Source organism: Triticum aestivum, chromosome 1A (assembly GCF_018294505.1).
Source record: "Triticum aestivum cultivar Chinese Spring chromosome 1A, IWGSC CS RefSeq v2.1, whole genome shotgun sequence".
NCBI classification, from domain to species: Eukaryota; Viridiplantae; Streptophyta; class Magnoliopsida; order Poales; family Poaceae; genus Triticum; species Triticum aestivum.
This window is the reverse complement of record NC_057794.1, coordinates 375,589,107-375,611,797: the sequence shown is the minus strand read 5'-3', so window position 1 is coordinate 375,611,797 and position 22,691 is coordinate 375,589,107. Positions and strand designations below refer to the sequence as shown.

General features: G+C 44.0%; 2 protein-coding genes and 1 long non-coding RNA gene across 3 annotated transcripts; 1 reads left to right on the top strand and 2 right to left on the bottom strand.

Annotated features, from left to right (window-relative positions):
- Positions 1 to 234: 234 nt before the first annotated feature.
- On the top strand, positions 235 to 1,780 carry LOC123051827 (putative pre-16S rRNA nuclease). The gene is made up of 6 exons (XM_044474807.1): positions 235 to 572; positions 660 to 719; positions 822 to 934; positions 1,105 to 1,173; positions 1,309 to 1,360; positions 1,449 to 1,780. The coding sequence occupies exons 1-6, from the start codon at positions 285 to 287 to the stop codon at positions 1,605 to 1,607; spliced, it is 741 nt and encodes a 246-aa protein (XP_044330742.1). The 5' UTR covers positions 235 to 284; the 3' UTR covers positions 1,608 to 1,780.
- Positions 1,781 to 2,165: 385 nt separating this feature from the next.
- Positions 2,166 to 5,472, bottom strand: LOC123051816 (putative glucuronosyltransferase PGSIP8). Its single transcript, XM_044474798.1, has 5 exons — positions 4,945 to 5,472; positions 3,848 to 4,109; positions 3,152 to 3,353; positions 2,912 to 3,059; positions 2,166 to 2,784 (listed from the first exon to the last, which is right to left on the bottom strand). Exons 1-5 carry the CDS (start codon positions 5,262 to 5,264, stop codon positions 2,241 to 2,243), a joined length of 1,476 nt encoding a protein of 491 aa, XP_044330733.1. The 5' UTR covers positions 5,265 to 5,472; the 3' UTR covers positions 2,166 to 2,240.
- Positions 5,473 to 8,619: 3,147 nt separating this feature from the next.
- Positions 8,620 to 12,814, bottom strand: LOC123133681 (uncharacterized). The gene is made up of 2 exons (XR_006465364.1): positions 12,466 to 12,814; positions 8,620 to 8,922 (listed from the first exon to the last, which is right to left on the bottom strand). It is a non-coding gene; the product is annotated as an uncharacterized lncRNA (long non-coding RNA).
- Positions 12,815 to 22,691: the final 9,877 nt, after the last annotated feature.

Sequence of the window (22,691 nt, the reverse complement as noted above, 5' to 3'; positions counted from 1 at the left end):
TTTTTTGTGCTATTGGAGCTGTTTTTTACCCAAGGGCAATGGACACATGGTGAACAAAGCAAAGTCTGGTGTGTTTTTTAGCTCAAGTTGTGCTGTTGTATGCCTTGATCGTGCTACGCTGGGCCGGCGAGCAAAGTGAGCCGACGCTAACGGGCCCAGGTGACTGACAGGCTCAGCGAAGGTTACTTGGATCAATAAAGCCCATAAGGGCCCTTATCCAAACAAATCCAGCCACAAAATGGCAGGTCTCTCTATCGCACTGCCCCTCTCTCCGCGGATTCGCCATGGCAACCGCGAAGCCAGCGGCGCCGGTGCCGCTCCCACGGGCCGCCGCCTACCCGCGAATTCTTCCACTGCGCCTACCGCGGCGCCAAAGGGCAGGAATTACCAGGGCCTCGCCTCCTCCCGCCACCTGCAGCGGGGACGCCGGTGGCGAGCTTCCTGCCAGGCTCCAGCCGAACGCGCGCCGGCCGCTCTGGCACGGCGGCGGGTTCAGCCTCGGCGTGGACCTGGGCGCCGCACGCACAGGGATCGCCGTTGGCCGTGGCATCACCCAGCCCCGCCCCCTCACCGTACGCGCCCTCACACTCGAAATCTACTACGCTTTTGCTCCGTTCGGTTTATTGGGGGTCTGAAGATGGGTTAGTGGATTCCGTCAGGTTCTGAAGCTACGGGGGCAGAAGCTGGAGCTGATGCTGCTCGATGTAGCTCAGCAGCAGGTAGAAAAATTCCCTTCTTCTTTCTCGTTCTCTTCTCTGTGCCCTGAGTCTGCCCGACATTTCAATTGTGCGTGAATTTGCTGCTCCTGCTCTGTTTCGCAGGAGGCGGGCGAGCTGATCATCGGCCTGCCGGTCTCGGCCGACGGGAGAGAGACGCCGCAGTCCAACAAAGTGCGGAGCGTCGTCGGAAGGCTCGCCGTCCAAGCGGCCGACAGGTGCGTGCGTGGTCCTCTGGGTTCCAATTACAGAATGGGCGGGCGGCGCACTAGAAAGCAAGCAAGGAGGGAAAAAGGCTTGTTGCAGTGTTCTTCACTTCAGTCCAGTAGAGGGGGTTCAGTGTTTGAGTACTTTGAGTCGGCTCAGTGTGTTTGTTTGAACAGCGCAGGGGGCTGAGGGTTTATCTGCAGGATGAGCATGGAACATCAGTGGACGCCCTCCATTACATGATCTCAAGGTAGGCTGTCTACCCTGTCATGGATGGCAAGTTTGCTACTACCTGTCATAAACTTTATTTCGAAAACCACCAAAAAAAACAAGTTGGATAAATCTCACTAGGATGTTGTCTCGGTCTGAAACTCATGTTCTTCAGGGGTGTTAAGAGGTCTTCCCGTGACGACAAATCTGATGCGTATGCTGCCATGGTACATATCATTCTGGCCACATCACACTCTTTTACCGGCTTTTGTGTGTCCCAGCTTCCAACTTGACTATAGTTTACTTTGGCTGTAGATGATTCTGGATAGATACTTCTCGTCATCAGGTCAAGGGGCTCAGATTGTTCTTCCTAGTCAACAGGAACTGCGGGACAAATTAATAGCAAAACCAAGGCAAGATGCTGAAATTTTGGAATGTGTGTCCACCTTTTCCAACTTTAGACAAGATACTTAGAATTTAACCATTGTGTTCTGTTAGAGAGGGCTTTACATCCTGAACATATAATACGATCAGCTAACTTCAGTTGACTATGCAACCTCATCGTTGGCTCTCTTATCCATTTTGTATCTACACTTTGTTTTCAAGATACTTATGTACCTGATTCATAGATCTCTAGATTAGAATTATGATGAACCGTCTACCTTTTGGTAGTTTCAGACGTTCGCCATTGAGTCCCGACTCTTTTCCAGAAAAATGGGAAGAAAACTTTCAGTTAAACCAATTATATGTATATTTCCAGTCACAGAGACAGGAAACAACTTGCTCAAACATAGTTTGAACCGTCAGACCTAGCAAGACATTTTTTTTTCTGAAACAGGGGAACACCCTAACAAATGGCAATTTACAATAGTCCCATTACCCACCGGATGCAATGAACATGCCCCTTTTTTGTAGTTAAGTTCAGTGCAACTGATCTATCTTCTCTATCTGCATTCAAATATTAGTTGCTCAGGCAATGTTTCAAAGTTACTTCTGATACAAAGCAGATTGCTAGAGACAAAATAGTCAGAATGAATCAATAATCAGCCAATCTGAATCAGCTGTCCATATGATGATGATGAAGCATATCAAACCTTTACAAAAGAATCAGTACAGTTTGCTAAATTCAGTCTCAGGTGCTGGATCACCGAGCCGGGGGAAGTGCGGATCCCTCTCAAGCATTGTTTGCAATGAGTCCATCACCCTCACGATGGATGCCCACAGGAATGGTGCAGAGCAAAACGCATAGGCGACGACCACCAGAATCCTCGCGATGCCGTCATGGTACCATGGGAATGCCATGACAAAGAGCATTCCAACAATCCCAAGCCATGCAGTGAGCACGGCAAGCGGTGGGAGCAGGAATGCATTGATCACGACCGTTGAGAAGGCGAGGACGCCAAAGAGGTACATGGACCAACCCATGATTGGATGAACTGTGCATGGGATTACAAAGAATGGGATCGCATATGCAGCCACCATGGCCACAATCCCGGCCAGCTTGATTAGCCACTGCAGCAGGGCACCTTGTTTCTCAGGTCGCCGATTATAGCACAGTTTTGTCATCTGTGGCCTTGCCAATCTGGTGACGGCTATGATCGTTATGTACATTAGCAGCTCCATGAGGACCACCGGAATTTCAGCAGCATAACTGTCAAATGTGGACCAGGGAAGGAATGTTAGCAGGCAGAAATTAAATGTGCAGAATGCATGCCATATGATTTCTTTTCTATCTGCTCAAGTATATGTTGTGGTCGTAAATTCTTGCTTTCACTCACCCAAGATCATCCCAGCGTTGCTTGTGCCAGGAAAGGCCCAGTGGCAAGATTGGCCAGGACCACCAGTACCAAGGTTTAAACCAAGGGGCACTAGGGAATGTGATCACGCTGTTAGGACCGCATGGAACATGCCAATGGAGTTTAAGATCTGCAATATTTCAGTAAAATGTCGGTAAATATCTTTGGAAGCAAGAACCATACAAAGGTTAGAGAATGGAGCTGAAGCGCAGAGATGCTCACAGTAGTATGATGCGTCCATCTGATAGCCGAGAGGAAGGCGATATGTTCCGTTGAGTTTGGTGCCATTTTCAGGCGGGTGGAACAATGGTTTGTCCAACAAGTCTGGGTAGCAGCCGACTAGGAAGCCTTGGTCTGCACCGTCAGAGTTGTCACGGCCAATCTCCAGGTCATGAAGCATGCCATTAAACACATCCATAGAAGGCTGTATATTGGATAAAAACATCAACATCAGATACTTTTTAAAGACAACTGTTATCTGCGTAAAAGATATCTTGAGGTGCATTAGCTATGATCAATGCAATGATGTTGCTCATTGCATACCTTCCGATCTGAAACTATATAGATGACTATTTAAGAAAAATCTTCTGGTTATGTGCTTGTGGTGGTTTAGTGGAGCTATCATGCCAACCATGCATGTGATAGCTGGCGAGTCAATCGAAGTTCCATCTATTAATAGTTGCTCAACTGGTTTATGCCAGTACATGCCATCATCAACAGATGTAGCGATGTGGCTCAATTTAGGAACTGTACTATCATCAGCATACGTAAGGAGTTAAGGACACCATCTAGTTCAGCACAGACCGTTACATGATCAACTCAGCAGGTCCATAACATTTCAAGCAGAAGAAGAGTTTGACGTTTGGTACAGGCAGTACAATTGCAAGGTACAAACCATAAGAAGAACTGGGGCCATACCTGGAGCACGAAAAGGCCAGTGTGGAAGTAGCATGGATTGATGAAAACAGCACAAAACTGGCCGCACTGGAAGAGCTCATCGGTGTTCTGGAGGAAGATGTTGTCGGAGTCGATCATGACGACACGCTCATAGTCGACCAAGCTCCATGCGTAGAGCTTGTTCAATGTCAGCTTAAACCTCCTGTTCATTCCTCCAAGGTTGCCCTCGTAAGGATTCTTCAGGTTCTCGACAACCACCACCCTCATGCCATCCTCCTCCCTCCTGTTCCCGTTCACCACCATCAGAAATGTCATATTTCAATTCATACTTCCGTTTCAAAAAAAAATCATACTGGGAACGGAATGAATATATTTGTTCACGTTGCATTTTATAAACGAATTAGCGATTATCGGGGCGGAGTCATGGTCCAAACCAATCATTTGGGATTTGACCGTATCCAAAACATATATTCTGAAATAAATTTCATGAAGAGGAAGGAAAGTTGACCACTCTAATTGGAAACCAACCGATTTCTTTGAAGAGAAGCCACCAAACAAATACTCCTACTCGTCAAAGCTCACAGCATGTACTCACACAATACAGCATATTCTCTGAGAGTACTACTCTAATTAACAGCACACAACGGTGATGTGTCAGTCAAGAACATTTACTTAAGCAGACTGAGCATGCACTGAAATATCCCGTCTGGTAAACAGCATGGAGACTATATGTAAAAACAGCATGGAGACTATATGTAAAAACAGCATGGAGTAGATTAAAGAAAATACTTCAGAAGCTTCCTTGTATTATAATCGTATATATCTGCAGGTGGCCCGGTACTCGCCCCCGCAAAACGGCAAAACCATCGCGCGGACGAGTTACTTCCCAAAAACAACCCCCTCGTCTTCGCCTTCGTCCCCACCCACACAAGGAAAGAAACGCTTGCCATTGTCGAAAAAGAAAAAGGAAAGAAACGCTTGCTTATAGTAATTTAATAAAAATTAATTGCGACGCGTCAGCAATGGAGCTCCAATCCGTTTCTGCTCGCGGTCAACTGCGTCCAAACGGAAGCAGAGCGGCGGAAGGGTCCAAAGGGAGGGAGGGGGCGTGCACTCACATTGCGCGGACCCAGTCGCGGGGCACGTCCGAGGAGGCGATGAGGACGCGGTCGGCGTCGGCGCCGACCCTGGACAAGGAGCGCATCATCACGCGCACCGCCACGTAGAACTCGTAGTCCCGCGGCGTCCCCATGTACATCATCGCCGCGTACGCGTGCCGGTGGTGGTGGCGCCCTCGCCCCTCGCCCTGCCGCACGGCCACGCCCCTCCGCCCGCGCTCCTCCGCCGCTCCCGCCGTGGCCGACGCGACGACCAGCAACAAAATCGCCACCGCCACCGCCGCCGCGAGACGCCTCGACGCAGCCGGCCGTCGCCCCATCGCCCGCCGAGCGCGCGCGAACTCCCCGATCAACAAGCCGGCAGCGCCGCCCTGCGGGCCGGATACCTCCCCCCGTACTACCACCGCTTGGAACGGCGACGCGGCGGAGACGCTCGTCTCGGGAATTCCCTCGCCTTTGATGCTTCTAGAGTAGACTTCCAGTTGGCAGAAGCAGAGGAAGGGAGAGAGGGAGGGGGGGAAGAGAGACAGGAGCGGAAACGGGCCGGTGGCGTGTATTTATGCGGTCTCCGGGAGAGAGCCCGGCCCGCCCGGTCGCAATTCTCGCCTCGTTCTCGTGCGTAGTTTCCTTTCGCAATAGCCTCGTGGCTTGGCGTGGTGGTGCAGGCCAGGGCCTACTGAGGAGCGTCCGTCGCTGGCATGTGGGGCGCGAGCACGGCGGGGCCCAGGCTGCAGCTGCAGCAGGGGGTGCCGGGCGTGCGACGCGTGGTGGACTGCTGAAGTGGACGGTCACGCGCCTCTGCTTTCTCTCACGAACGCTTCCTACTCGTAGCTTTTTTTTCGTAGATATACTAGCTGCGAGTCTGCGACCTGTGACCGTGAAACGTGATGTAAAAGCTACCGCTTGGTCCAGAGGGGGAAAAACGTGAAGTAAAGACGGAGGAGAGGAGGAGGAGACGCGGTTGGTTGGTGGGGTGGTGGCGGCAGGGGATGGATGACTCGGATGGACCCGTTCTACGGGCTGAAAACGCAGAGGTCTTGAAAGCAACTCTTCCCAGCTACTGCTTGGCAGTGCCTGGCTTAGAGCATTTAATAAATGACAATACATAAATGTCTTTAAAATACTCTCTTTTGTTTTTATTTTCTCCTTATATTACCTTTATCTAAAGTCAAATTTTATAAACTTTGATCAAGTTTGTAGAAAAAAAATCATCATATCGATTTGTTATTGTAAATGCTTGTGTTGGTTTCTATAAACTTGGACAAACTTTATATAGTTTTAAAGGAAATATGCCCTAGAGGCAATAATAAAGTTATTATTTATTTCCTTATATCATGATAAATGTTTATTATTCATGCTAAAATTGTATTAACCGGAAACATGATACATGTGTGAATACATGGACAAACAAAGTGTCACTAGTATGCCTCTACTTGACTAGCTCGTTGATCAAAGATGGTTATGTTTTCTAGCCATAGACAAAGAGTTGTCATTTGATTAACGGGATCACATCATTAGGGGAATGATGTGATTGACTTAACCCATTCCGTTAGCTTAGCACTTGATCGTTTAATTTGTTGCTATTACTTTTTTCATGACTTATACATGTTCCTGTGACTATGAGATTATGCAACTCCCATTTATCGAAGAAACACTTTGTGTGCTACCAAACGTCACAACGTAACTGGGTGATTATAAAGGTGCTCTACAAGTGTCTCCGAAGGTACTTATTGGGTTGGCGTATTTCGAGATTAGGATTTGTCACTCCGATTGTCGGAGAGGTATCTCTGTGCCCACTCGATAATACACATCACTTAAGCCTTGCAAGCATTGCAACTAATGAGTTAGTTACGGATGATGTGTTACGGAACGAGTAAAGAGACTTGCTGGTAACGAGATTGAACTAGGTATTGAGATAACGACGATCAAATCTCGGGCAAATAACATACCGATGACAAAAGGAACAACGTATGTTGTTATGCGCTACACATCACTTAAGCCTTGCAAGTATTGCAACTAATGGGTTAGTTGCGGGATGATGTGTTACGGGACGAGTAAAGAGACTTGCCGGTAACGAGATTGAACTAGGTATTGAGATAACGACGATCGAATCTCGGGCAAGTTGTTGGAAATATGCCCTAGAGGCAATAATAAAATGGTTATTATTATATTTCCTTGTTCATGATAATTGTCTATTGTTCATGCTATAATTGTGTTATCCAGAAATCGTAATACATGTGTGAATACATAGACCACAACATGTCCCTAGTGAGCCTCTAGTTGACTAGCTCGTTGATCAATAGATGGTTACGGTTTCCTAACCATGGACATTGGATGTCATTGATAACGGGATCACATCATTAGGAGAATGATATGATGGACAAGACCCAATCCTAAGCATATCACAAGATCGTGTGGTTCGTCTGCTAAAGCTTTTCTAATGTCAAGTATCTTTTCCTTAGACCATGAGATTGTGCAACTCCCGAACACCATAAGGGTACTTTGGGTGTGCCAAACGTCACAACGTAGCTGGGTGGCTATAAAGGTACACTATGGGTATCCCCGGAAGTATCTGTTGGGTTGGCACGAATCGAGACTGGGATTTGTCACTCTGTATGACGGAGAGGTATCTCTGGGCCCACTCGGTAGGACATCATCATAATGAGCTCAATGTGATCAAGGAGTTGTTCACGGGATGATGTGTTATGGGAACGAGTAAAGAGACTTGCCGTAACGAGATTGAACAAGATATCGGTATACCGATGATCGAATCTCGGGCAAGTATCGTACCAATAGACAAAGAAAATTGTATACGGGATTGATTGAATCCTCGACATTGTGGTTCATCTGATGAGATTATCGTGGAGCATGTGGGAGCCAACATGGGTATCCAGATTCCGCTGTTGGTTATTGAGCGGAGAGTTGTCTCGGTCATGTCTACGTGTCTCCCGAACCCGTAAGGTCTACACATTTAAGGTTCAGTGACGCTAGAGTTGTAGAGATATTAGTATGCGGTTAACCAAAAGTTGTTCGTAGTCCCGGATGAGATCTCGGACGTCACGAGGAGTTCCGAAATGGTCCGGAGGTAAAAATTTATATATAGGAAGTCCAGTTTCGGCCACCGGGAGAGTTTCGGGAGTCATCGGTATTGTACCGGGACCACCGAAAGGGTTCCGGGGGTCCACCGGGTGGGGCCACCTATCCCGGAGAGCCCCATGGGCTTAAGTGGCGTGGGAACCAGCCCCTGGTGGGCTAGTGCGCCCCACCCAAGGGCCCAAGGCGCCTAGGGTTGGAAACCCTAGGGGGGCATGCACCCCCCTGTTGGAAACCCTAAGGCCTCGTTTGGATGCTGGGTAGGAAAAACCCTCGGCCATAAACCCCTAGGGGAGATTCCCCTATGCACATGAAACCCCTCCCACCACGTGGGAAATGTTCCCATTGTCGAGGTGCCCAAATAGTAACATGGGAGGGAAGGAAATCCCTTGCATACTACAGACACATATAATATAGCAGATCTTACATAAAAAGTCTACATATAATTTTGGAAAACAACCAAATCATAGATAAAAATTCCACGAATAATTCTGAGAAACAACAAAAATCACATTCCACAAATAATTCTGAGAAACGACAAAAATCACAGGCACATAACAAAGGTTCATAATTCATGTCAACTAGAATTTTAAAAATATTACTACAACTTATCCATCACTTCATCAAGCTTAAGATATCAGTCTGCATTTCACGATGATCGAGCATTGGCCTAAGCCGTTTTCATGTGCGGAAATAAAAGCAATCATTACAAGAGTTATTGATACATCGTCAAGTTTGTGCACTATAAAAAGTTCTGGATTATAAGTTGCCATGTCCAACTCAGGGATACTTTCGAACAAGATGGGCCGCAAAGCAACAATCACATCCTACTCCGGTCTTTTCTCCACTCCTTCCTCGACATCATGTACCACAACTTGATGCTGGCTGAATGACAAAAAGAAATAAGTTAGCTAGCATCAGTTCAGAATCTCACAACACTATTTTGTAGTATAAGCAAACTAATGAAATAGTATCAACCAACATATGATTTGTGCACTGTGCATAAAAAATCAAGACTATAAATATAGTTTAGGAACGCAATCACAAGGCTGCCCAGTAACCCAATTTGTTTTCTTGAAAAAGTCTTCAGATGAACAGGGCAATATATTGCTGTGAGGTGAGTTATGAGGCAATAGGAGGTGAAACCAATGGGAGGAGGCCACCAAATTAAGTATCACTAACAAGCTTGTAAAGGTACACAGAAACTACCAAACAAAAGGTAGTAACATTTCTCCAAATGTGTGGCTCTTCTAGTCAGTTTTAAAAGAATGAAGTGTGTTTTGTCTTTACTTATCTATCATCGATTAACAGAGAGAAACACGCTTATACAAAGCTCCAGTGGATAATGCCACAAAGTAAATAAATATAAATGGATGTAGTGCAAAACAAGAAGGTGAACTGGTTACACACCTTATGTTATCTACATCTCAGAAATCTCCTCCTTCAACCAATAAAGCCGAAGATTTGAGTCCTTGGTATTGATGAATATTTCTCGATTCATTGGGCATTTAAAAAGTCGCAATTCCTTTGCTTTTTCTGCAACTGATAGATCTTCCATTGGTTCTAGTGCAGCCACATAGTTTCCAATCGAGAACATGTCATCTGGCTTTGATTCCTTCAACTCATCAACCAGTTTTGCAGATTGTTTCTTTCGAAAATCCATGTAATCCTCAAGTACAACAGCGATCTGGCTTTGCTTCCTCTTTTTCACAGGCAGTGCTCCCTTTTGTTCAGAGTTGGTAGATGTTGTAGCTTCAGGTTCATCTCGTCTTGATGCCCCTTGCCCTTGTAGATCAGACGAGGACATACCATCATCAACATTGGTAGAGGAGATATGGTTCAAATCATTGGTAGAGGAATCCATAGGAGAAATGGCATCGCTTGTGAGATCCACTTGCGGAATTGATACAAAGTTCAAGTCTCCTGAAGCAACACTTCCTGCTCCAAAAAAATAAACATATCAGCATGTTCTCGTAGAAACATCACATTCATCTATAATTGCAAATACATATATTACTGCCACCCATTCCAGAAAGGAAGTATATATGCACATAACTTGGTCCTTCATCGTACAACTTCTTAGAAAGAAAAAGAGCACTCAAGCAGGGTCCAATCGAAACACATGAAAAAATACAGGCATCTCAACAATCTCCCAAATACTATATAATTAAAGCAAGAATGAAAAGGATTTAATATGCAGGGTTGACGGAAACACGTGATACAGGAAACACACCTTCATGTAGTAAAGCCAATGACTTGAAGAGCATGAATGGTTTTGAACGGAACTTCTTTATCCTTGCATTATCCTATTGAATGCAACAACATTGTATGGTTGGGATCAATAAAACAATGCCTTGAAGAGCATGAATGGCAGTGAACAAACAATATATCAAGAAAAGAGCTAACCTTGATAAGTTTATCCCATATTACAGGTTCAACGATGATCATGCAAAGTGTATCATCCCATCCCGTGTCGCTCTGTTTCCGAGAGTCTCTCACTGCCTTATAATTTCCTTTTAAATCCTTATCCTTCTCTTGGATTTTTTGCTTGGTGAAATTAGCTGGTGGAAATTTCTGATTGAATGTATTTGTAATTCTAGTCCACCCTTCAATAGTCCACCCATTTTGACCTCGATAGATGGGATTGTTGTGGTCAAGCATTATATCAACAAGACCTTTCTCATATGCATGGTCCCAAGATGCCCTAGGCTCTGCCATTGCTACACTATTGAACCAACAATGGGGTACTAGTTAAATTTCTCTCTACCACTACTTTACCTAAGAAAAGGTGAGAAAAATTTACAAAATAAACTCATGTCCGACTAGTTGTTATAATCAGCCCACATTTGCATCGTGATCTGATCTCTAAGAGTGTTTCCATTGTTTGCCTCATTGTGATGATGTTGGTTGACATCATCTCCCTCTGGAACATCAACATATGTTTCTGGTGGAATTAACGGTGGTTGGTGATCCAACCATGCCTCATCACCACTTTGAGCTCTAATGATGTTATGGAATACATCACATGCCGCCGGAATCTTGATTTGTGACTCTATTGGGTAGTAATTGCCCACTTTCAAGATAGGGAAACACTTTTTAGAACACCAATGCTCCTTTCGATGTGGTTCCGGAGAATTGCATGGGTATGGTTGAACAGCTCCCTATGGTCGGCATAGCCCGTATTAGATGAGCGTCGCCTCCTAAATTCACTCAGGTGATACTGAACTCCTCGATATGGTGCAAGAAAAGAAGGCGTGTTTGCATATCCACCATCTATGAGATAAAATTTTCCATCTGGCACATGAAACCCCTTGCTAATAGCAGAATGAAGAACTCCTGCACCTTATGCAGACCCTTCCCACCCACATGAAATAAATGTGAAATTCAGATCAAAATCACATGCAACCATGACATTCTGTGAGAGGGTTCCTTTCCTATTCCTAAATTGGGGGGGGGGGGGTCTTATCTTCAGCAACAGTGATGGGGATATGTGTTCCATCTATAGCACCAATGTAGTTCTACACATTGAAAAAGAAACAAAAAAGTTGGTAGGTTTAGATATCTATGTGGAGAAGTTTTCAAAAATTCCATTGATATGGAGATGTGTATGTAGTGGTTCACCTGGAAATAAGGCCAATAGCGATTGTTCGAAACAATCTTCGGATGGGGCTGGAGTGAACTTGGAATCTTTATAAATCTTTGGGCTAGAGTTGGAATTAAGTCAAAAATCCTGTTTATCTTCCCATGAATTGTTTTCGCGCTATGTTGGAAGTACTTTTGTAGATCTTGATTACTAGCATTGTGCGAAATCATGTACATGAACATTGCCAACTGCTCCTCGACAGCAACATGCGACGTGCCCTTCAATAGATTCTCTCTTCTAAGGCAATCCACGATAGACTTAAAAATCTCAGGATCCATCCGAAACTCAACCCTAGACCAACTCTCGTGGCCTTCTAATATTTCCTTAACCTTTGCAGCCCCGAATAAAGATTACGTGTGAACTGGATGCTTTTCCTCATAAAGGGAAGCATATAAAGCGGGAACCAAAAGGAAAAAATAGTTCATCGTCTTCTTCTTGTTCTTGCGAGATAATCTTAATAATTTTATTTCTCCTAGAATCCATCACTATTATACCCAATGAAAACAAGATTAATACAATGATAATAATTATAAATAAAGCAATAATAATACCATCTCTATTATGGCTGCAAAGAACCAATAGCTAGGAGCCTAGAAAGCTTAGGAGTGAATACAAAGATAATACCATTTCTATTGTAACATCTACGTACATAATTTAGAGCATTAATTTTCCCATATACTAAAATAAGACCACTTTCAATACTAGCAGAGAAAATAACACCACAAGAGCAGTAGGTTTGCATAATTTAAGCTTCCTCAATGACCAGGGATGACTACGTCACATACCTTTCTTACTCTGAGTGCAAACTTCTCAATGACAGATGAATCAAAAGGCACCAAGCAATTGAACACAAAGTCTTCGGATAAAGCCAACTTCTAAAGTCAGAGCAGACCCACAAATCAGCACCTACTAGAAATCAATGGTCACTCATCAGTCAGACAAACCAAACAAGATATTTGTTGGTTTCACAACCAGATAAGCTAGGATCAATCAAATGCAGCGTGTGAGTATAGGACATAGGCCATTCTTCCTGTATACCACTCCATTTTTCAACTATAAAACAGAACACAATGAAATGACTCTGTTACTCTACATGGTAAGCTATTATTATTCCCAGGTTTCACGTAACAATTTGGCAAATAATATACGTAACTCTTCTACATGCACTCCAGAGAGCAAAGCAAGATCGACGACCATTGAGCAAAACATGATCGACTGCAGTTTAGCAATTCACGTGGTGAACCACAAATTGGCGCATGTTGTTTCAGTTTGCAGTCAACATACATATGGTACATGTTAAAGGGTTTGGATTGATTAGCTGGCAACATACATAGGGTAAACAAAGGGGTCAAGCAAAACTAAGAATTGCTTATAAGAATGGGGGCACTAAATAATTCATCATATCCTATACTGAATTTCTAGTACATGATGATAAGATAATACTCCCAGCTCAAGCACCTCCTTGATTGAACCCACCCATAAACAAATTTGCCTTCTTCACAATATACTAGAACATTGTGCATATAGATTAGCATGACAAGGAGGAAAAGGTGGTTGTGCTCACTTGTGAGTTCAAGACAGTAAGATGCACTGCAAAACATTCAATGTTCTTCAGTATAGTTGCTAACTTGGGTACAAATCTCAAACATGAGAGGAGGTCCTTCGATCTGTACAGGCGGTCGTCAGTTTGTGTAGCAGAAAAAGAAATCACCATGGCAAAGAAAAATGGTGAGTGGACGAGGAGGAGGAGGGGATAACCTTGGTGAGAAAGAGGAGGATGGCCTCTGGCCGTTGTCTTCGCCGGAGGTGAGTGAAGCTTTGAGGCAGAGACGAGATCCGGGAAGGGGGAGAATGATGCCCCCGGTCGCTGTCGCCGTCGCCGATCCGGGAAGTAGGACTCCCCTTGGCGCGCCCCCTCCTAGGCCGGCCACCCCCTCCCCCTTGCTCCTTTATATACGGGGGCAGGGGGGCACCTCTAGATACACAAGTTGATCTTCGTGATCATTCCTTAGCCGTGTGCGGTGCCCCCCTCCACCATATTCCACATCGGTCATATTGTAGCGGTGCTTAGGCGAAGCCCTGCGACGGTTGAACATCAAGATCGTCACCACGCCGTCGTGCTGACAAAACTCCTCCCCGAAGCTTTGCTGGATCGGAGCCCGGGGTGCGTCATTGAGCTGAACGTGTGCCAAGAACTCAGAGGTGCCGGAGTAACGGTGCTTGGATCGGTTGGACCGGGAAGACGTACGACTACTTCCTCTACGTGGCGTCAACGCTTCCGCTTCGGTCTACGAGGGTACGTAGACAACACTCTCCCCTCTCGTTGCTATGCATCACCATGATCTTGCGTGTGCGTAGGAATTTTTTTGAAATTACTACGTTCCCCAACAGTGGCATCCGAACCTAGGTTTTATGTGTTGATGTTATTTGCATGAGTAGAACACAAGTGAGTTGTGGGCGATATAAGTCATACTGCTTACCAGCATGTCATACTTTGGTTCGGCAGTATTGTTAGACGAAGCGGCCCGGACCGACATTACGCGTACGCTTACGCGAGACCGGTTCTCCCGACGTGCTTTGCACAAAGGTGGCTAGCGGGTGACAGTTTCTCCAACTTTAGTTGAACCGAGTGTGGCTACACCCGGTCCTTGCGAAGGTTAAAACAGCACCAACTTGACAAACTATCGTTGTGGTTTTGATGCGTAGGTAAGGTTGGTTCTTGCTTAAGCCCGTAACAGCCACGTAAAACTTGCAACAACAAAGTAGAGGACGTCTAACTTGTTTTTGCAAGGCATTTTGTGATGTGATATGGTCAAGACATGATGCTAAATTTTATTGTATGAGATGATCATGTTTTGTAACCGAGTTATCGGCAACTGGTAGGAGCCATATGGTTGTTGCTTTATTGTATGCAATGCAATCGCGCTGTAATGCTTTACTTTATCACTAAGCGGTAGCGATAGTCGTGGAAGCATAAGATTGGCGAGACGACAATGATGCTACGATGGAGATCAAGGTGTCGCGCCGGTGACGATGGTGATCATGACGGTGCTTCGAAGATGGAGATCACAAGCACAAGATGATGGTGGCCATATCATATCACTTATATTGATTGCATGTGATGTTTATCTTTTATGCATCTTATCTTGCTTTGATTGATGGTAGCATTATAAGATGATCTCTCACTAATTATCAAGAAGTGTTCTCCTTGAGTATGCACCATTGCGAAAGTTCTTCGTGCTGAGACACCACGTGATGATCGGATGTGATAGGCTCTACGTTCAAATACAACGGGTGCAAAACAGTTGCACACGCAGAATACTCAGGTTATACTTGACGAGCCAAGCATATACAGATATGGCCTCGGAACACGGAGACCAAAAGGTCGAGCGTGAATCATATAGCAGATATGATCAACATAACGATGTTCACAATGAAACTACTCCATCTCACGTGATGATCGGACATGGTTTAGTTGATTTGGATCACGTAATCACTTAGAGGATTAGAAGGATGTCTATCTAAGTGGGAGTTCTTAAGTAATATGACTAATTAAACTTAAATTTATCATGAACTTAGTCCTGGTAGTATTTTGCAAATTATGTTGTAGATCAATAGCTCGCGTTGTTGCTTCCCTGTGTTTATTTTGATATGTTCCTAGAGAAAATTGTGTTGAAAGATGTTAGTAGCAATGATGCGGGTTGGATCCGTGATCTGAGGTTTATCCTCATTGCTGCACAGAAAAATTATGTCCTTGATGCACCGCTAGGTGACGGACCTATTGCAGGAGCAGATGCAGACGTTATGAACATTTGGCTAGCTCAATATGATGACTACTTGATAGTTTAGTGCACCATGCTTAATGGCTTAGAATCAGGACTTCAAAGACGTTTTGAACGTCATGGAGCATATGAGATGTTCCAGGAGTTGAAGTTAATATTTCAAGCAAATACCCGAGTTGAGAGATATGAAGTCTCCAACAAGTTCTATAGCTAAAAGATGGAGGAGAATCGCTCAACTAGTGAGCATGTGCTCAGATTGTCTGAGTACTACAATCGCTTGAATCAAGTGGGAGTTAATCTTCCAGATAAGATAGTGATTGACAGAATTCTCTAGTCATCATCACCAAGTTAGTAGAACTTCGTGATGAACTATGATATGCAAGGGATAACGGAAACGATTCCCAAGCTCTTCGTAATGCGGAAATTGATGAAGGTAGAAATCGAGAAAAACATCAAGTGTTGATGGTAGACAAGACCACTAGTTTCAAGAAAAGGGCAGAGGGAAGAAGGGGAACTTCAAGAAGAACAGCAAGCAAGTTGCTGCTCAAGTGAAGAAGCCCAAGTCTGGTCCTAAGCCTGAGACTAAGTGCTTCTACTGCAAAGGGACTGGTCACTGGAAGCGGAACTACCCTAAGTGATTGGCGGATAAGAAGGATGGCAAAGTGAACATAAGTATATTTAATATACATGTTATTGATGTGTACTTTACTAGTGTTTATAGCAACCCCTCAGTATTTGATACTAGTTCAGTTGCTAAGATTAGTAACTCGAAACGGGAGTTGCAGAATAAACAGAGACTAGTTAAGGGTGAAGTGACGATGTGTGTTGGAAGTGGTTCCAAGATTGATATGATCATCATCGCAGACTCCCTGTACTTTCGAGATTAGTGTTGAACCTAAATAAGTGTTATTTAGTGTTTGCGTTGAGCATGAATATGATTTGATCATGTTTATTGCAATACGGTTATTCATTTAAGTTAGAGAACAATTGTTGTTCTGTTTACATGAATAAAACCTTCTATGGTCATACACACCAACGAAAATGGTTTGTTGGATCTTGATTGTAGTGATACACATATTCATAATATTGAAGCCAAAAGATGCAAAGTTAATAATGATAGTGCAACTTATTTGTAGCACTGCTGTTTAGGTCATATTGGTGTAAAGCGCATGAAGAAACTCCATGCTGATGGGATTTTGGAATCACTTGATTATGAATCACTTGATGCTTGCGTACCATGCCTCATGGGCAAGATGACTAAGACTCCATTCTCTGGAGCGAGCAACTGACTTATTGGAAATAATACATACTGATGTATGCGGTCCGATGAGTGTTAAGGCTCACGACAAGTATCGTTATTTTCTGAACTTCACAGATGATTTGAGCAGATAGGGGTATATCTACTTGATGGAACATAAGTCTGAAACATTTGAAAAGTTCAAATAATTTCAGAGTGAAGTGGAAAATCATCGTGACAAGAAAATAAAGTTTGTACGATCTGATCGCGAAGACAAATATTTGAGTTACGAGTTTGGCCTTCAGTTAAAAACAATGTGAAATAGTTTCACTACTCACGCCACCTGGAACACCACAGCACAATGGTGTGTTCGAACGTCATAACCGTACTTTATTAGATATGGTGCGAACTATGATGTCTCTTACCAATCTACCACTATCATTTTGGGATTATGCATTAGAGACAACTGCATTCACGTTAAATAGGGCACCATCTAAATCCGTTGAAACGACACCGTATGAACTATGGTTTGGCAAGAAACCTAAGCTGTCGTTTCTTAAAGTTTGAGGTTGCAATGCTTATGTGAAAAAGTTTCAACCTGATAAGCTCAAACCCAAATCGGAGAAGTGCGTCTTCATAGGATACCCAAAAATAAAATGTTGGGTACACCTTCTATCACAGATCCGAAGGCAAGATATTCGTTGCTTTGAATGGATCCTTTCTAGAGAATGAATTTTTCTCGAAAGAAGTGAGTGGGAGGAAAGTAGAACTTGATGAGGTAACTGTACCTGCTCCCTTATTGGAAAGTAGTTCATCACAGAAATCTGTTCTTGTGACTACTACACCAATTAGTAAGGAAGCTAATGATGATGATCATGTAACTTTAGATCAAGTTACTACCGAATCTCGTAGGTAAACCAGAGTGAGATCCGCACCAGAGTGGTATGGTAATCCTGTTCTGGAAGTCATGTTACTAGACCATGATGAATTTACGAACTATGAGGAAGCGATGATGAGCCCAGATTCCGCGAAATCGTTTGAGGCCATGAAATCTGAGATATGATCCATGTATGAGAACAAAGTATGGACTTTGATGGATTTTCCCGATGATCGGCAAGCCATAGAAAATAAATGGATCTTCAAGAGGAAGACGGACGCTGATAGTAGTGTTACTATCTACAAAGCTAGACTTGTCGAAAAAAGTTTTTGACAAAGTTCAAGGTGTTGACTACGATGAATTTTTCTCACTCGTAGCGATGCTTGAGTGTGTCCAAATCATGTTAGCAATTGCCGCATTTTTATGAAATCTGGCAAATGGATAAACAAAACTACATTCCTTAATGGATTTAAAGAAGAGTTGTATATGATGCAACCAGAAGGTTTTGTCAATCCTAAAGGTGCTAACAAAATATGCAAGCTCCAGCAATCCATCTATGGACTGGTGCAAGCATATCGGAGTTGGAATATATGCTTTGATAAGTTGATCAAAGCATATAGTTTTATACAGACTTGCGATGAAGCCTGTATTTATAAGAAAGTGAGTGGGAGCACTACAACATTTCTGATAAGTATATGTGAATGACATATTGTTGATCGGAAATAATGTAGAATTATTCTGCAAAGCATAAAGGAGTGTTTGAAAGGAATTTTCCAAAGAAAGACCTCGATGAAGCTGCTGACATATTGAACATCAAGATCTATAGAGATAGATCAAGACGATTGATAAGTTTTTTTTCAATGAGTACATACCTTGACAAGATTTTGAAGTAGTTCAAAATAGAACAGTCAAAGAAAGAGTTCTTGTCTGTGTTACAAGGTGTGAAATTGAGTAAGACTCAAAACCCGACCACGACAGAAGATAGAAAGAGAATGAAAGTCATTCCCTATGCCTCAGCCATAGGTTCTATAAAGTATGCCATGCTATGTACCAGATCTATTATATACCCTACACTGATTTTGGCAAGGTAGTACAATAGTGATCTAGGAGTAGATCACTGGACAGCGGTCAAAAATTATCCTTAGTGGAATAAGGATATGTTTCTCGATTATGGAGGTGACAAAAAGGTTCGTCGTAAAGGGTTACGTCGATGCAAGTTTTGACACTAATCCAGATGACTCTAAGTCTCAATCTGGATACATATTGAAAGTGGGAGCAATTAGCTAGAGTAGCTCTATGTAGAGCATTGTTGACATAGAAATTTGCAAAATACATACGGATCTGAATGTGGCAGACCCGTTGACTAAACTTCTCTCACAAGCAAAACATGATCACACCTTAGTACTCTTTGGGTGTTAATCGCATAGCGATGTGAACTAGATTACTGAATCTAGTAAACCCTTTGGGTGTTGGTCACATGAAGATGTGAACTAATCACATAAAGATGTGAACTATTAGTGTTAAATCACATGGTGATGTGAACTAGATTATTGACTCTAGTGCAAGTGGGAGACTGAAGGAAATATGCCCTAGAGGCAATAATAAAGTTATTATTTATTTCCTTATATCATGATAAATGTTTATTATTCATGCTAGAATTGTATTAACCGGAAACATAATACATGTGTGAATACATAGACAAACAGAGTGTCACTAGTATGCCTCTACTTGACTAGCTCGTTAATCAAAGATGGTTATGTTTCCTAACCATGGACAAAGAGTTGTTATTTGATTAACGGGATCACATCATTAGGTGAATGATCTGATTGACATGACCCATTCCACTAGCTTAGCACCCGATCGTTTAGTATGTTGCTATTGCTTTCTTCATGACTTATACATGTTCCTATGACTATGAGATTATGCAACTCCCGTTTGCCGAAGGAACACTTTGTGTGCTACCAAACGTCACAACGTAACTGGGTGATTATAAAGGTGCTCTACAGGTGTCTCCAAAGGTACATGTTGGGTTGGCGTATTTCGAGATTAGGATTTGTCACTCCGATTGTCGGAGAGGTATCTCTGGGCCCTCTCGGTAATGCACATCACATAAGCCTTGCAAGCATTGTAAGTAATGAGTTAGTTGTGAGATGATGTATTACGGAACGAGTAAAGAGACTTGCCGGTAACGAGATTGAACTAGGTATTGAGATACCGATGATCGAATCTCGGGCAAGTAACATACCGATGACAAAGGGAACAACGTATGTTGTTATGCGGTCTGACCGATAAAGATCTTCATAGAATATGTAGGAGCCAATATGAGCATCCAGGTTCCGCTATTGGTTATTGACCGGAGACATGTCTCGGTCATGTCTACATTGTTCTCGAACCGTAGGGTCCGCACGCTTAAGGTTTCGATGACAGTTATATTATGAGTTTATGAGTTTTGATGTACCGAAGGAGTTCGGAGTCCCGGATGAGATCGGGGACATGACGAGGAGTCTCGAAATGGTCGAGACGTAAAGATCGATATATTGGACAACTATATTCGGACATCCAAAAGGTTCCGGGTGATTCGGGTATTTTTCGGAGTACCGGAGAGTTACGGGAATTCGCCGGGGAGTATATGGGCCTTATTGGGCCATACGGGAATAGAGGAGAGAGGCCAAAAGGAAGGAGGCCTGCGCCCCCCCCCCCTCTCTGGTCCGAATTGGACAAGGGGCGCAGCCCCCTTTTCCTTCTTCCTCTCCCCCTCTTTCCCCTTCTCCTACTCCAACAAGGAAGGAAGGAGTCCTACTCCCGGTGGGAGTAGGACTCCCCTTGGCGCGCCCCCTCCTAGGCCGGCCGCCACCTCCCCCTTGCTCCTTTATATACGGGGGCAGGGGGGCACCTCTAGATACACAAGTTGATCTTCGTGATCATTCCTTAGCCGTGTGCGGTGCCCCCCTCCACCATATTCCACATCGGTCATATTGTAGCGGTGCTTAGGCGAAGCCCTGCGACGGTTGAACATCAAGATCGTCACCACGCCGTCATGCTGACAAAACTCCTCCCCGAAGCTTTGCTGGATCGGAGCCCGGGGTGCGTCATCGAGCTGAACGTGTGCCAAGAACTCGGAGGTGCCGGAGTAACGGTGCTTGGATCGGTTGGACCGGGAAGACGTACGACTACTTCCTCTACGTTGTGTCAACGCTTCCGCTTCGGTCTACGAGGGTACGTAGACAACACTCTCCCCTCTCGTTGCTATGCATCACCATGATCTTGCGTGTGCGTAGGAATTTTTTTGAAATTACTACGTTCCCCAACATCGCGACGTTTCAAAACGTCTTCGATGCCTCAACTCTAAACCGTTTAACTGAACTATCACGTAGTTATCAAAACGTGTATGTCAGATGTTCGCAACATCCACAGATGACGTTCGAGGTTCAGCACACTGAGCGGTGCATTAAGGACATAAGCCTTCTATGAAGCAATGAGGACAATCCTCAGTTTACGGACCTAGTCCGCATAATTGCTACTGTCAACTTTCAACTATATTTTCTCTAGGAACATATCTAAAACAATAGAACTAAAGCGCGAGCTACGACATAATTTGCAAAAACCTTTTGACTATGTTCAGGATAAACAAGTTCATCTTATGAACTCCCACTCAGATAGACATCCCTCTAGTCATCTAAGTGATTACATGATCCGAGTCAACTAGGCCGTGTCCGATCATCACGTGAGACGGACTAGTCATCATCGGTGAACATCTTCATGTTGATCGTATCTACCATACGACTCATGCTCGACCTTTCGGTCTCTTGTGTTCCGAGGCCATGTCTGTACATGCTAGGCTCGTCAAGTCAACCTAAGTGTTTCGCGTGTGTAAATCTGGCTTACACCCGTTGTATGTGAACGTAAGAATCTATCACACCCGATCATCACGTGGTGCTTCGAAACGACGAATTTTCGCAACGGTGCACAGTTAGGGGGAACACTTTCTTGAAATTTTAATGAGGGATCATCTTATTTACTACTGTCGTTCTAAGCAAATAAGATGTATAAACATGATAAACATCACATGCAATCAAATAGTGACATGATATGGCCAATATCATATTGCTCCTTTTGCTCTCCATCTTCGGGGCTCCATGATCATCATTGTCGTCGGCATGACACCATGATCTCCATCATCATGATCTCCATCATTGTGTCTCCATGAAGTTGTCTCGCCAACTTATTACTTCTACTACTATGGCTACCGGTTAGCAATAAAGTAAAGTAATTACATGGCGTTGTTCAATGACACGCAGGTCATACAATAAATAAAGACAACTCCTATGGCTCCTGCCGGTTGTCATACTCATCGACATGCAAGTCGTGATTCCTATTACAAGAACATGATCAATCTCATACATCACATATCATTCATCACATTCTTCTTGGCCATATGACATCACATAGAATACCCTGCAAAAACAAGTTAGACGTCCTCTAATTGTTGTTTGCATGTTTTACGTGGCTGCTATGGGTTTCTAGCAAGAATGTTTCTTACCTATGCAAAAACCACAACATGATATGCCAATTGCTATTTACCCTTGATAAGGACCTTTTTCATCGAATCCGATCCGACTAAAGTGGGAGAGACAGACACCCGCTAGCCACCTTATGCAACTAGTGCATGTCAGTTGGTGGAACCAGTCTCACGTAAGAGTACGTGTAAGATCAGTCCGGGCCGCTTCATCCCACGATGCCGCCGAATCAAGATAAGACTAGTAACGGCAAGTAAATTGACAAAAACAACGCCCACAACTGCTTTGTGTTCTACTCGTGCACAGAAACTACGCATAGACCTAGCTCATGATGCCACTGTTGGGGAACGTAGCAGAAATTCAAAATTTTCTACGCATCACCAAGATCAATCTATGGAGTAATCTAGCAACGAGGGAAGGAGAGTGCATCTACATACCCTTGTAGATCGCTAAGCGGAAGCATTCAAGTGAACGGGGTTGATGGAGTCGTACTTGTCGTGATCCAAATCACCGATGATCCTAGTGCCAAACGGACGACACCTCCGTGTTCAACACACGTACAACCCGGTGACGTCTCCTACGCCTTGATCCAGCAAGG